General features: G+C 37.4%; 1 protein-coding gene across 2 annotated transcripts in view; it reads right to left on the bottom strand.

The window, feature by feature from the left end:
- Window positions 1-15,334, bottom strand: part of PIBF1 (progesterone immunomodulatory binding factor 1) — a 169,494-nt gene that overhangs the window by 147,544 nt on the left and 6,616 nt on the right. For both annotated transcript variants that reach the window (XM_090258571.1, XM_090258570.1), the window contains exons 3-5: window positions 12,714-12,814; window positions 7,168-7,366; window positions 4,501-4,620 (exon numbers count right to left, since the gene is read on the bottom strand). In XM_090258571.1, the coding sequence (XP_090114697.1) occupies window positions 4,501-4,620; window positions 7,168-7,366; window positions 12,714-12,814 (420 nt within the window). The remainder of the gene's footprint in view (window positions 1-4,500; window positions 4,621-7,167; window positions 7,367-12,713; window positions 12,815-15,334) is intronic.

Raw genomic sequence — 15,334 nt, forward strand, 5'->3', positions numbered from 1 at the left:
TATTTTTCTTAATCCTAATATGTCATCATTCATGCCAGTACAAAGCTAAACATGCTGAGAAAAATATTCTCCAATGAAGCTAAGATTCTTTTTAGAGAAAATAAAGGAATTTCAAAGTCAAATATGTTACATGCATAGACTAGATTTTCTCTTCACCTGTGCTTAAAACAAAACTGTAAGGCGGTTCTACTTCTAATAATGGCAGTGCACGTTCCCATCTCGTCAGTCATTCTGTAAATAAAACTATACATTCTGGACAAAATATAGAACTACCCGAGGTTACAAGAAAGTGACCAGAATCAGGCAGATTCTGGAGTTGGGTCCATCTCTGCAAGGAAGAAAGGAACAGCACTGGGTGAGTCTCCTGGTCTTTTTCCTTTTTTATTTTTTAACGGCTGTTAGCCTGAGGGCAGGCCTACTCTATGCCAAGTTGGAAAAACAAAAATGCAAAAGAAAATCCTTCCTCTTTCTAGTTTGAAGAATCAGGACACTTAGCTGCTCTAAAATGAGGAGAGAATTACAGAGATAGCGGAAAAAGAGCACTGAGTTCTGTGGATAATCTCTGCCCAATCTCTGTCTGACCTCTGAACAAAATGTAACTGAAAGTTGAGCTGCTGCCCAAGAGACGAGTGTGCTGAGTACAACTCAACACGTCTAAAACCGGAGCTCACCTTTGACCTTAAATGTCGCATCTATTACATATCCATTTTAGCTGAGTGAAATCCATAATTCTAGTAAGTACAAAAACCTTGGAGTTAATCTGACTCCCATCTTTCTTTTATACCCTCCATCCCATTTCATCAGAAAATCCCATTGGCTCTACTTTTAAAGTACATCCAGGATTTTACCAGGTCACACCACTTCCACTGCCACCACCCTGATCAGAAGCACTATCCCCTCTCATCTGCGTTACTACAACAGCCTCCTAACAATGCTCTCTGCTTCACCCTTACAGCTGTACAGTTTATTCAAAACACCATTATCTGGGACATTAAGAAGTATTTTTAACATTCTTTGAAGGTCGACTATGTACCAGGCAGAATGATCCTTTTACATTACGTCAGATAACATTACCTCTTTCCAATATCCTGTATGCTTCCTTTCGCTTGGGGTTAAATCAAAGTCCTTACAATGACCTCAACAGACCCATGACCTCTCTGATCTGATCTATGTCCTACTGTTCAGCCATTCCAGTCACACTGGCTTCCTCAGTGCCCCAGACACCAAGAAGGCACCCTCTTGCTTTTGCAGTGGCTGTTCCCTTTGCCTGGAAGTTCTTACTCGAAAACGAACTTTCCCTCACCTCCGAATCTTTACAACTTCTAACCTCCTCAATGAGGCCTACCAGGGACCTCATACCATTCTGAATATGCTTTCTTCCCTGCACTATGCAGCACTATTGATTATCCTAATCTATTTTTTCTCTTTCATCGTAACACGTGATTTACTGATTTATAGTGCTTACCGTTTGTTTCCCTGCACTCTTTTTAAAATATAAACTCCATGAGGCCAGAGATCATTGTTTTGTTCACCGAGGTATCCCAGGCACCTAGAACAATGCTTGTCAATAAGATGTACAATAAATACATTAGAATGATTTTCATTCTCATAATAACGACCCTGTGAGGCAGGAGTTATATATTATCATCCCAATTTTATGGGTAGAGAAGTTGTAAGATTCAGGCGGTAAGGGTGTAGAGAAGACAAAGTTGTGTGGGTATTTTTGTTTGTTTGTTTTAATCTAAGATCCTCAGGCCATTGTCAAGTTGCAGCAATGAAACTTGAACTAATAATGTCTTTGAATTCTCCAATTAGAGCAGTAAATAATTTAACTAACCATTTCAAAAATTAACCCCTCACAACATAATTAAGCAAAAACACTTTTAATGTTAAATATTAATATTTATTGTTCACTATATCCTTATTAAAAAAGTCTTCACTGTGTGACTTTAATTTAAAAACAATTAGTTTATTTTTTCTCAGTGTTGGGCAAATTGACCTGTACGAGGCCCCTGACAGAGCACAAGAACCAAACTTTAAGGATGGCTTTAATATAAAAGTAATTCTATTGCATCTAAATCATATTCTCAGAATTTCTAAAACCTTTTATTAAGTCTTAGTGCTTATTTTTAAGTGTTTATTTTTATTATTAAGTACTTATTTTTCTGAACTGTGATTCAATTCTCTGTTTATAGTATTATTAAATTCAGGAAAAGGTTTAAGACACAGGATTATATTTTGAGCTAAGAGTTGATAAACCTTTAAGTAACAAACCTGCACAAAAAAGGAGTCTGTGATGGTTAATTTTATGTGTTAACTGGCTAGGCCATGGTACCCAAATATTTCGTTAAACATTGTTTTGGATGTCTCTGTGCGAGGTATTTTTAGATGACATCATTTAAATCAGTAGACTCCAAGTAAAGCGATTATCCTCCGTGATGTAGCGGGCCTCACTCAATCAGGTGAAGGCCTTCCTAGAACAAAGAGGGACCTCCTCTGAGCAAGAAGGAATTCTGTTAGCAGACAGCTTTTAGATTCAAACTGCAATGTTTCCCTGAATGGCCAATCTGCCAGCCTATCCATCAGATTCTGGACTCACCAAGCTTGTATAATCATGTGAACCAATTCCGTAAAATCAATCAATTAATCTCTCATATATATTTATCTCCTTTGGTTGTTTCTCTAGGGAACTCTGACTAATATGGGTTCACAAATAAAACTGTTTCTAAGTTCAAGAGCTATCTTTGCATTAAAAACACTCAGGAACACTATGTGTTAATTATATTTTCTTTCCTATCAACAAAATACTAAAAGTGTTAACAAAGTTGAAACAGACTATTGTAAAATCTGGGATACAATGCCCTTAATGACCCTTGAGAGTAGAGGGACTTGCTTTACTACAGAGTAAAAATACATCACATGCTAACAATTAGACAAATTCTAGAGTTGTAAGCCTCCCTCCTGACCCCCAAGGAATCCTTTGTTCAAGAGAAATCACTCTTAGAATTCCTAAATGTTAAAGTGATTAAAAAAGAGGTGATTTGAGCCTTGTCTACTATGGCTCAGTGGATTGGGCATCATCCTATAAACCTAAAGGCCACCAGTTCAATTCCCAGTCAGGATTGTGGGCCAGGTCCCCAGTTGGAGCGTGTGAGAGGCAACTGATCAATGTTTCTCTCCCTTCCTCCCTCTCTTCCCTCCTTTCTAAAAATAAATAAAAGAGGTGATTTGATATAAACAAGGATAGAAAACTCCTCCAGACTTCTGAAAAATAAGTCCTTGAGGGATGCTGAGGTGCCACAAGGTGCTACAGAACTAAGTCTAAAAATTTGTCTGCCTTGTCCCTGATAAACTCTATAGCGCACGACCATCACCATCCTACACATTTTACAGAAACAACAGAGATTAAATGATTTGCCTAAGGTTGTAGAATTAGTAGCCAAATCGAGGCCTTCTTTGTCCTTGATTATTTTGACTTTACGAGCAATTTTTTTTTTTTAATGCAAAGCTATCTTTTAAATGCACAAAATAGATTACGGCACAATGTGGCAGGTTAGCAGAAGGAAAAATATCCAACAATATATAGAACCATACAGCAGTGTTCATATAGGCACATCTATCTCTGGCATTGCTCCTGAAGACTTCCTCACTCCTATGAGAGGAAGGAATCTCGGTCTTTATTTTGCCTGTAATATTGGCTCTAGATTAATGACATAAGTTGATTCTGTCCAGCACTAATAGTGCAGCAAATTAGAGCATCAAAATATAAATTACCTATTTCTGAATAATAGATCTTTAATAAAAGCTGTCTTTGAAATAGAATACAAAATAAATGTTATATGCCACTTTCCTAAAACTCCGTTTTTACTTTGAAACAAAAACATGGGCAATTCAATGAAATGAATAGACAAACAGTATTACTTTTCTCCTTTTCACTGAACAGGAAACATTAAATGACTTGTTCAGGGTCACACAGATAATGAGAGTGTCAAGATACCATCGAAGGTGCTAACCCATTAGAATCTGAACTCCAGAAGGGCAGCCCTCTCTCTTCTGTGTTCACTGCTGCCAGCACCAAACACAGACGCAGGCACATAGCTGGGGCCGATGCTAGTATCAGTGCACATGATCTGAACAAGTATTAGGAGAGTTAAGTGTTTCTGATGTAGAGGTAAAGTGACCAATAAGTATATAGTAGCTTCCCTCATATATCACAAACAAGGCTAATCTGTAATGAAGAACTGAGAATAAAAAGAGTTTACAACAGAATGTTCAACCATGGATTACAGGTCAGTATCATGAACTTATCTTGTCAATCTTTTAGATGACTATTTCCAATTTAACCTCCTTCCCACAATTTATGAAAAATCCCAACAGTCAGCATCCCCTAGTCCTATTATTCTGTCATTGACTTTCATATTCTTATCACAAATCTAGAGGAATTCTTTATAGAAAGACTTGGCGCCTCTTGTCATTACTAGTGATCAAAATCATACAAACCTCTGTGAGTTGTTTCAGTTGGACTTTGTTTTCAGTTAATTCTTCTGACAGATTATTCTTTTTCATTTGTAGTTCAGAGATTTCCTTTTTTAGTGGATTCATTAGTTCATAGAACCGAACCTTTAAAAAAATTAAATTAATAATTTAATTTAAACCCAAATTACAATTAAAATTTGCTAATTTATAGCACTCTCAATCATTGGTAATAAAAGTAAAGCATTAAGGTCATAAAAGTGTTGAGGAGTTTCAGATTATATGCCTGTACAATAAAGTTTTGTTTTATTTGTAAAAAACTAAAATGAGATAGTCCTTAACTGTCTGACCATTAATACTTTGTCTTAATGTTCAATTCAGTTCCTCCAATGCCCAGATTACCTATAACTCTCCACCCGACACAGTCTCTCTTTCCTCTCTTCTATCAATACTCCATTTACTACCTATTTATCTCCTACTACTCCTCACTGTCCACTATAAGCTTGTTATTTCCTGAATACATCAAGTGTTCCAGACTTTTGCTCTTGCTATTTCCTCTGATAAAAAAGCATGCTTTCACTCCCTTCAGATCTCTCATGAAATGTTGCTCTATCAGTAAAGCTCTCCCTGAGTCCCCAACCTGATTTAAAATAGTACGCCAACCTGGCGCAGTCCCTAACCTTCACTCTTGCTCTTTTCTCTTAAGCATGTATGACAAACATTCTACATATTTTACTTTTAATTTACTGTCTGTGTTGCTCCATTAACATGCAAGCTTCATGAGGGCAGGAATATGTCTGCTTTGTATATTGCTCTATCCTCAATGCCTAAATATACGATAAGCCCATATCCTAGGATCTTGGTGAAGCTCTACTTACTGCTACCACTGCAGTGTAAAGGATAATCAGGATGAATAGAAGGTATCTTTCATATCACTACTTCCATTAGGTTCCTCTCTCTTCCCACTCAAAATTCTCTTTGGGGCATTTGCCTGCCCTAACCTAGTAAAGTGTTCTATCTGACAAGTTCCTATAAAACAAAAAAGCCATGAGTAAATTAGGAGAGGGCAATTAGGGACTATCTGGAATGCCTTAATATATTGCTGTATTGCAAAAATCCCCTATTTGTTAAGGAGCAAGTCATAAGATTAGTCCTCAAAACAATAAATAACTACTTAGGATAATACTGCCTGTGAAAACAAAAGATATGGCCCTAGCTGGTGTGGCTCAGTGGATTGAGCACCAGCCTGTGAACCAAAGGGTCACTGGTTTGATTCCCAGTCAGGGCACATGCCTGGGTTGCAAGCCAAGGTCCCCAGGTGGGAGTGTACGAGAGGCAACCACACATTGATGTTTCTCCTTCTCCCTCCCTTCCCCTCTAAAAAAAATAAAAATAAAAATCTTTAAAAAAAAAAGAAAGAAAGAAAAGAAAAACAAAAGATATGATAAGGAACACTAACAAACCAGAGAGCCAAAATATGTATAACTGACACTAATGGGACACTTGATATTTATTATGGATAAAGCTTCAAGGACAGCACTTAAGATATTTGTTTTGGACATTACATGTTTGGCAGAAGTATATTTAAGCTAATGTTTAAATAAAAAGCTGAACAAAAAAGTAATACATTTTGTAGGAAATCATTAATCAGGAAACCTTATCCAAATGAGAACCAAGAGCAGCAATCATCACTCCAGCAAAATAATAGGTAATACCTTATTGTTTACTATGCTCTAAGGACAAAGCCAAGCATTTTACATACATAATCACTGTTAACCTTCACTATTACCTCAATAGAAAGGCGCTATTATTATAATTAACTCTTTTATAAATGAAAATATTCAAGCCTCTTAAGGTGAAATGGCATCTATGTATCATAAATCTGCAGTTCTCAACGTGTAGTGTGGGGACCCTTGATCCCTCCCTCACACTCTGGGACCTTTTCAAAACGATTTTCCCAGTAATACTAAGATTTTTGCCCGTTTTGCTCTCATTCTCTTATGCCTGTTCCAGGGCGTCCGCCGGTGGCTGCACAATGTGTGAAAACGTCAGCGTCCTGAAGTCTAACGGAACGTGTGCTTGTGTAGTCCTGTGTTTTATTCCATTTTTATTTCTAATATGGTATATATGAATAGATATAGCCCAGACATACATAAGCCCTTTGGGGTCCTCAGTAATTCTTAGAGTGTAAAAGGGTGCCGACACCAAAACATTTGCGACTATTGTCATAGGTCAATCCTATGTGTGCATTTGTGTAACCAACACTGCAGTCAAGATCCTGAACTAGATCCACGAAATCCTCCCTCATATGGCACCTTTACAATCACAACAACACCCCTCTCCTCTACCCCCCTAACGTCCCAGCAACCACTTATTAGTGTTTAATGCCTGTCATTTTTCATGCTGAGAATGTTACAAACCACCAGTTTATGAGAGAATAATTCATTTCTACAGACTATGCAGCCAATAATATCAGAGTGCTATTTCCTGCCTGCTTGCCTTGGGAAGTCAATGGTTAAGACCCCTTAAGATCTGGTGACCAGAACACCGTTCTCCATCTTCACATCAGGGCCGTAAAGTAATTGGCACTTCAGAACTTACGGATACAACATACATGGCTAATTTTAGTCTGAAAATACATGCAGCTTTATTTTTTTGTTGTTGTTTGTTTTTTTAATGACAAAAGACACTTACAGATACATATTCAGGAATAGAAAGCTGATCTTCAGGAAAATCTTTTAGTTTTATATATTGCTCTTCTGTCAACTCAAAGTCACGCAGGTTTCGACGAATATCTCCAGCTTTCTCTCTTAGCTGACGATTTGTCTCTTCCAGTTGTTTCTGTCTCAATAAAATCGTTTCCATTTCTTGTTTCACTAGTTCTTGATATTTCCTGTGGAAATTATGGCAAGCTTAAAAAATGTTCAAGATTAATTTGTTCAAAGTCACCTTTTTATAGTAACATAAAATTAGAAAATGAGAAGCTCAAACTGTATATTTGGCTCTAGCTGAACTCTTATTTACTTAACCAATTAAACAGGAAATGACAATTCTATACTAAGTACTAAATGTATAGCCATATAAATTATTAAGTAGGGAATTAATATTCTTAAAGAATAATTTCAAAAATTAAAATTATAGGGAAAAGGGGGTGGGTGGAGGTGGAAGAGGGTATGGGGGGACAAATGATGATAAAAACAAATTCAAATCATAAAAGTATACATTTTTCTGCTTAGAGTTTAAGTTTCATACATCTGTTTTAGATCTGACTCATTACTTTCATTTCTCTTTGTCCAGGTACTAAAAGATGGCAGCACTGAACCACCATTAAGGTATTCGTTCAAACAAGGATGTAATGAAAACAGTAATATGCATATAGTCATCATTGTCAAAAAACATGTATAGTAGACGTTGCTACTTTTAGTTGACTACTCAAAGATTTGGAGCTGGAGAGGACCATCTGATTTTCCCCTCCTACTATATCACTCCAACCAACATCACACATGCTGTTACTTCTATCTTAAAATGAATGAACAAACAAAACCCACAACTTTTGACCCCATTTCAATGCCTCCTTTGTTTGCTTTCCCTTGGAAAAAAACTTCTCAAAAGCTGTCTATAGTCACTGCCTCAAAAGCTTTTCTTTTTTTCACATACCAAAATCACAGATTATTTTATTAAGTTCATATTTTGGAAAAATTCAAAACTATTTTGTACCACTTTCCATTTTAAATATAAGATTAAAACTTGCACATATCACCTAGCTTCTGGTTATTACTTTTCCATACTGTATTTTTTAGAATTTTTTAATTTTTCAATTGCAGTTGACATAAAGTATTATATTAGTTTCAGGGGTACAACATAGTGATTAGATATTTGTATACCTTACAAAGTGATCACCCTGGTAAGTCTAGTACCAATCTGGCATCATAGATACTTATTGACTATATTCCCTATGCTTTACTTTACATCTACCTGACTGTTTTTATAACTGGCAATTTGCACATGTTAATCCCTCCTCCCTTTTCACCTATCCTCCCAACCTCCTTTTCATCTAGCAGCCATCAAAATGCTTTCTGTATCTATGAGCTGTTTTTTTATTTTTAGATTCTACATATAAGTGAAATCATATTATATTTGTCTTTGACTTAATTTACTTAGCATAATATCCTCTAGGTCCATCCACGTTGTTGCAGATGGCAAAATTTCATTCCTTTTTATGGCTGAGTGATTCCATTGAATATATGGACCATGTCTTGATGGACTCTTAGGTTGTCTCCATATCTTGATTACTGTAAATAATGAATTCTGCAGTGAACATAGGGATGATATGTCTTTTCAAATTAGTGTTATGGGTTTCTTCGAATAAATATTCAGAAGTAGAATTGCTGAGTCCTTCTGTCTTTTAGTGTAGCCTTTGTTTTAAAGTCTATTTTGTCCGATACCCCAACTTTTGTTTTTTCATTTCCATTTTCATGAAATATCTTTTTCTATCCCTTTACTTTCAATCTGTGTGTCTCTTGTAGATAGCATATAAAAGGGTATTGTTTTCTCATCCATTCAGCCACTCTATGTCTTTTGATTGGAGCATTTAATCCACTGCATTTAAAGTAATTGTCTTTAGCTATGTATTTTTTGTCATTTTATTATGCCCATTTTTTATCTTTTCTTCTTCTTAAAGAGACCCCTTTAACATTTCTTGTAATACTGGTTTGGTGGTGATGAATTCCTTTAGGTTTTTCCTGCTCTTGAAGCTCTATATCTGCCCTTTGATTCTAAATGATAGCCTTGCCAATGAATGCATAAATAAGTGGAACAACAAATCAATATTCCTCTCTTCCTCTTAAAAAAAGAAATCAGTAAAAAAAAAAAAAAATAATAATAATAAAGACCCTAGTCTGGTAGCTCAGTTGGAGTGTTGTCCTGATGTGCGGGTTTGATCTCTGGTCAGGACACCTACAAGAAACAACCAATGAATGCATATATAAGTGGGACAACAAATTGATGTTTTTCTCTCTAAAAATATCAATAAAGTTTTTTTAAATGATAGCCTTGCTGGGTAGAGCAATGTTGGTTGTAGGTCATTCTTCTCACCACTTTGAATATTTCATGCCAATCCCTTTTGCCCTGCAAAGTTACTGTTGAACTATCAGCTGACAGTCTTATAAGAGCTCACTTGTAAGTAACTGTTTTCCTCTTTCTGCTTTTAAGATTCCTTGTGTTTAACCTTTGGTATTTTAATTATAATGGGTCTTGGTGTGAGCTTCTTTGAGTTCATCTTGTCTGGCACTCTGTGCTTCCCGGACTTGTATATCCATTTCCTTGGCCAGGTTAGGGAACTTTTGAGTCATTATTTCTTCAAATAGTTTTCGAATCTTTGCTTTCTTTTCTCTTTCTGGTAGCCCTATAATGTGAATGTTGGTACACTTAATGTTTTCCCAGAGGCCCCTTAAACTATCCTCATTTTCTTTTTTTAATTCTTTTTTCTTTTTGCTGTTTCAGTTGGGTGTTTTCTTCTACCTTATCTTCCAAATTGCTGATTTGATCCTTTGTTTCATCTAACCTATTGTTTATTCCTTCTACTGTATTCTTCATTTCTGACTGGTTACTTTTTATGTTTTCTATCTTCTTTTTTGTTTCACCTATCTCTTTGTTAAAGATCTGAGTTCACTGAGCATCCTTATAACCAGTGTTTTGAACTCTATATCTGGTAGATTGCTTGTCTCCTTTTTGTTTAGTTCTTTTTTCCCCCCTGGAGTTTTTTCCTTTTCTTTCATTTGGGACATGTTTCTTTGTCTCCTCATTTTGGCTGCATGACCTCCCCCTCCCTGCCCCCCCTCCCCCTTTTAAATCTTTTAAGTAGAGCTGCTATATCTCCTGGTCTTGGTAGAGTTGCTGTATGTAGTAGGTGTCCTGTTTGGTCAAGTGGCACAGTCTCCCTGGTCACCTGAGCCAGGTGCTCCACATGTGTCCCTTGTGTGAGTTGTACGTGCCCTCCTATTGTAGTTGAATCTTGATCACTGTTGGCACATTAATGGGAGGGATTGACTCTCAGGCAGACTGGCTGTGAGACTGGCTTTGACTATAGCAGAGGAGCTGTTGTGCAGGGGCTGAGACCATGGAGCAGGATTCGTCTTGGTGAGGCTCTGGTACCTGCTGAGTCTGCCTCTTGGGTGTGTCCTTTGTGGAGGTGGTTCGGTGGTGCTCTGGTGTGTTGGTTCCAGGGCTTCCTGGGAGAACTCTGGTGTAGGCCCATGGCTGCTGCTGCTTTGCTCTGCCTGGGGCCATTTGGTGCGAGCTACAAAGTGATCTACAGGTGGCGCTTGTGCTGGGCTTGGAAGTTCCTGGGAGAGGTTAAGCTGTGAACTGAGACTGGCGGCCACTGGTGGCAGGCTTGTAGCCACTTAGCAAGAGATATCTCCAATGCTTTTCCACGCCAGTAATGTTTTCAGCCACTCACCCACCCCCACCCCTTGCAATCCCATGAAATTGCAAGGTCACCAATGACATCCAGATTGCTAATGATTAATTTTCATCCTTAACCTAATGACAAAACTTGATACAATTATCTCTCTTGCCTTATACACTTTCTTTGTCTGCCTTCCAAGATACTATCATCTCTTCATTTTTCTCCTTCTTTACTGATGGGGCTTTCTCAGTCTTCTTGTCTGGTTTATGTTAACACTGGAGTACCTGGTCCTCTCCTCTGAAGAGATTCACTTCCATGGGGAATTAATCTAGTCTCATGTCTTAAATACTACATCCTAAAGACTCCCACATTTAAATCTTTAGACCAGACTTTTCACACAACTTCACATGGATTTCTAATCAGACAACTCTAACTTAACATGTCCAAAATGAACTCCTTCCTGCTCTTCACTCACAAACCTATTCCACTGTGGTTTTTCTTTGTTGACAGCAACTCATCTTTTCATTTATTCAGGTCAAAGATGTTGGCTGACACAATCCTTGGCTCCTCTCCTTCTCTTAAACCCCACATCTAATCCATTAGAACACCCCATCAGCTTTACCTTAAATATATTCAGAATCCACATACATTTTACTCCCATTGGTGATCAATAGCCTCCTAACTGTACTCTTAGCATCCCTCAATCTGATAAATGTCTGAAGAATTAGAAAAGAAGACCTATTACTAAATGCAGTGATTTTTCAAAGTGTTATCCTGAACCAGCAGCAGCAGCAGCATTACCCGGGAACTTGGCAGAAATGCAAATTTTCAGGACGCCAACCCATCTCAGAACTGGAGGGTAGGACCCAACAATCTTCTCTAACAAAACGTCCAGGTGGTTCTCATGCATGCTAAAGTTTGAGAGCCACTAATCTAAAAGCGACTAATAATTTGGTCAGATATCATTTAAAAAGTGGAATGTTATAAAGAGAAAAAATATTTACCTCTAAATAAAATATAGAAATAAACGTTCATCTATTTTTTTACATAGATTCCAGTATTTTAACTATATGGACGTATGTTTGTATGTGTGTGCATGTGTGTGTATAAATCAGTGTTCATAATTTCCAAGTTCAATTTCTTTACAGTGACAGGAGGACTTAAGACATTTGGAAAGAAATCTGAGAGAATATTTTATGGATTTAATTTTTGCCCCACCCCCAATCTCTAAATCTGTCTTGCTTATTCTTAATTTGATGATTTTTTAAGTCACTTCTTTTTACTGAATTTTTCCAAGAATTTATTATACAGTTTTCATAAAAATGACACACCTTTTTTGTACTGATATTTGTTTACATAATTTTAATTAAGTTATATAAGTATAATAAGTACAAGGGTCAGGGGCATATTTGTGAGAAAACACAAGAGACTCTTGATAAGCACATGACCGAGTTGGAGAAAGTATGCAGGCAAATAGAAGGCATTTTATGCCAGCAGTGTTGTTCAAAGAGCCATGAAAATCAATCAGCGATGTTTTGCAGAGCAAATGAAAAAAAGGCTAAGCAAGGCAGCAGGTTAAGTAGTGGTCAGTTTAGAGAGCTCCTGTTGTCATTTATGGTTCACTTTCATTGGCAGTGTTTGTTGAATGAATGTTGAATTTTGACTTTTGTGGAATGTGTCAAGTAACCTACCTTTTTGTTGATCTGGATGTAAAAACTGTTACCATTTTTGATCTAAAATTTCTCTATTTTAGCTTATAACCATATGCATTAACAGGTAATGACATTACTTTTAACTGCTAAATAGGTATTGATGCTTTTAAAAAACTTACCTGGCATCCTTCTGCTGAAAAGTCAATTGGTTGTCTAATCTTAATGTTAGTAGCTGCTTCTGGTGAAGTGCATCATTAAGTTTCTCCTCCAATTCATCAATCTTAATAAAGAAGAAAAGGTAAACAATCCGGTCAATTTTAAAATTTATTATTAAAAAGCACTTAAAAGAAACAGAATTTTAGTATAGAGGTTTTCTTTTCTTTTCTTTTTATTCTCAGTCGAGGATAGATATGTTTATTGATTTTAGAAACAGAGGAAAGAAAGGGAGGGAGAGAGAAACAAACATCGGATCAGTTGCCTCCCATATGTGCCCCGACTGGGGACTGAACCCATAGCTTAGGCATGTGCCCTGACTGGGAACTGAACCAATAACCTCTTGGTGTGCAGGGCAACAACTGACCGAGACCCCTGGCCCGGGCTAAATGAACAGAGGCTTTTTTTGCAGTGTCTGTGTCCAAACTACAATCTGTTCATACAAATGATTTTTAAACTGTGGTTTGAAACTGTTGTCTCATAAATGTTTTCTTTTGTTCTGTTTTTGGCCAGGCTGTCATTAAGACTATTTTTCTACCTTAATCCACACTTACTGAGAAGCCTATTGACAACTGGGATTTTCTCTTGGTCTCTCACCCAGGTGATTATTTCCAGGCCAGACCTTTCACTTGTATTTTATATCCACATATCTGACTGCTACACATATCCAACTGGCTACTCTAAATGTCCAAAATGAAACTAAGCATCATCCTTGCCAAATCTTATATTCCTTTCTTGCATTTCCTTAGTCTCCAAAGCAAAAAAAAAAAAAAAAGGGAAGGAAGAAAGAAGGAATGCCATGTTTGATATGGCAAGTTTTCCCTCACTGCTTATTGTGACCGAACACCATTTTTGTTGACATCATAAGTAGCTGTCAAAATGGTCCCATCCTCTTTAACACCCACCGACAAGTCTTCAGTCAGACACTTATAAAAATCACCTGGGCTGATTACAGTGGTTTCCTCACCAGTTTCCCTGACTTCAGTTTTGTCAACCTCCAAACCTATCTTCCTTCATTTTATTCAATACATTTTCAAAATGCTATCAAAAATTTATTTCCCCAGTTAAAAAAAAATTTTTTTAATTTTTGATTTTACAGAGAGGGCAAAGAAGGGAGAAAGAGAGGAAGTGAAACACCGGCTGTGCCCTGACCTGGGACTGAATTGGCCACCCAGGCATGAGCCCTGACCTAACCTTTTGGTTTGAGGGACAATGCCTGGGGTTTATTTCCCCAGTTTTAAATCCTTCAGAGACTCTGTCTTCACAATAAATTCCAAATTTCATGGCAAAATTTTTTGGTCCTTGCCAGTCACTTGTCTTATTAGTAGCTTAAAAGGAAACACTGTTCCAGCCAAAATAAGAGCTTGTGATTCACCAAATATGCTGTGCTCTCTCTTAAGCCTCTATGAACTTGGATTCCGGAAATTTAGAAAATTCTTTACTCTCTCCCTGTCAGCCCAAGCAATTCTTGTTCACGTTGTAAAATAAATCAGTTTAACTGCCAATCCTTAATACCTGGCATACTCAACTTCTTCCTCACTACTGAATCATTCCTGTCATTAACCAAACATGTCCCATCTCCCTCTAAAACAAAGAACAAAGAACACTCCCTTGATGACACCACTTCCTTTGCTATGGTATCATTTCTCTGCTCACCATCAAGCATATGGTTTAGTCCTATATTATTCCAGTAGAACTGTTCTTGTCAAAGTTATCAATCACCTCCATAATGCCCAGTCCAATGATTATTTCTGTATAGCTGTCTTACTTGACAGCATGATCTGACTGAGCTGACTGCTTGAGCTGACTGCTCCACGGTCTTTTGGCTTCCATGGTACTACTTTTTGGTTTCTTCCTCACTCAATGTACACTCTCAAGTTTTTCAAGTTCTTTTGCTGTATTTGGAGTCCTCTGCTTTCCTAGGTAATGTTATCCAATTCCATGACTTTAGGTCCATCTATATGCTAACGCATACACATGCTCACACATCTAGTCATGGACCCTTCCCTAAACTCCAATCCCCATTGGCCAGGATAGCACGGGGGGAGGTTCTTGTACTGAGTGCAGGTAGAGCCAGGGAGATGAATAGATAAGGCCTTGTGTACTCTGAAAGCTAGTGAGATAACTGGATAGAGAAAGAAAGCCCTCCCCTCCCTATCCCTATAAGAACTGTGGGCTTGAGCAGGAAGGTGAAACGTTCCTTTAGGCGGGGGGTCTGCCTCTCTCCCAGGTCAGCACATGGATAAGCCTCTTTCCTTTTGTATCAGCACCTGTTTCTTGAGTTTGGTTTTGGTTGCCACAGGGAGCTGAACCCAGATTTTTTGGTTTCAAATTGACAAACCTATTTAGAAGTCTAACAGGAATCTCAAGTTTAACATGCTCAGAACAGAACTTGTATTTTACCTCCCAGATTGGTTTTCTCCCAGCCTTTGATTTCTCAGTGATGAAGCTAAAAACTTAGGAGTCTTACATAATGCAATAGCCTAATAACTATCTTTTGCTTCTACCTTGTCTGCCCTTTGTTTATTACTTCAGTGCTATTTTGAATATAAAAAAAAAAACAAAGAAACAAACAAAAAAAACCCAC

This window comes from Furipterus horrens, unplaced genomic scaffold (genome assembly GCF_987537825.1).
Source record: "Furipterus horrens unplaced genomic scaffold, mFurHor1.1.pri manual_scaffold_12, whole genome shotgun sequence".
Taxonomy (NCBI): domain Eukaryota; kingdom Metazoa; phylum Chordata; class Mammalia; order Chiroptera; family Furipteridae; genus Furipterus; species Furipterus horrens.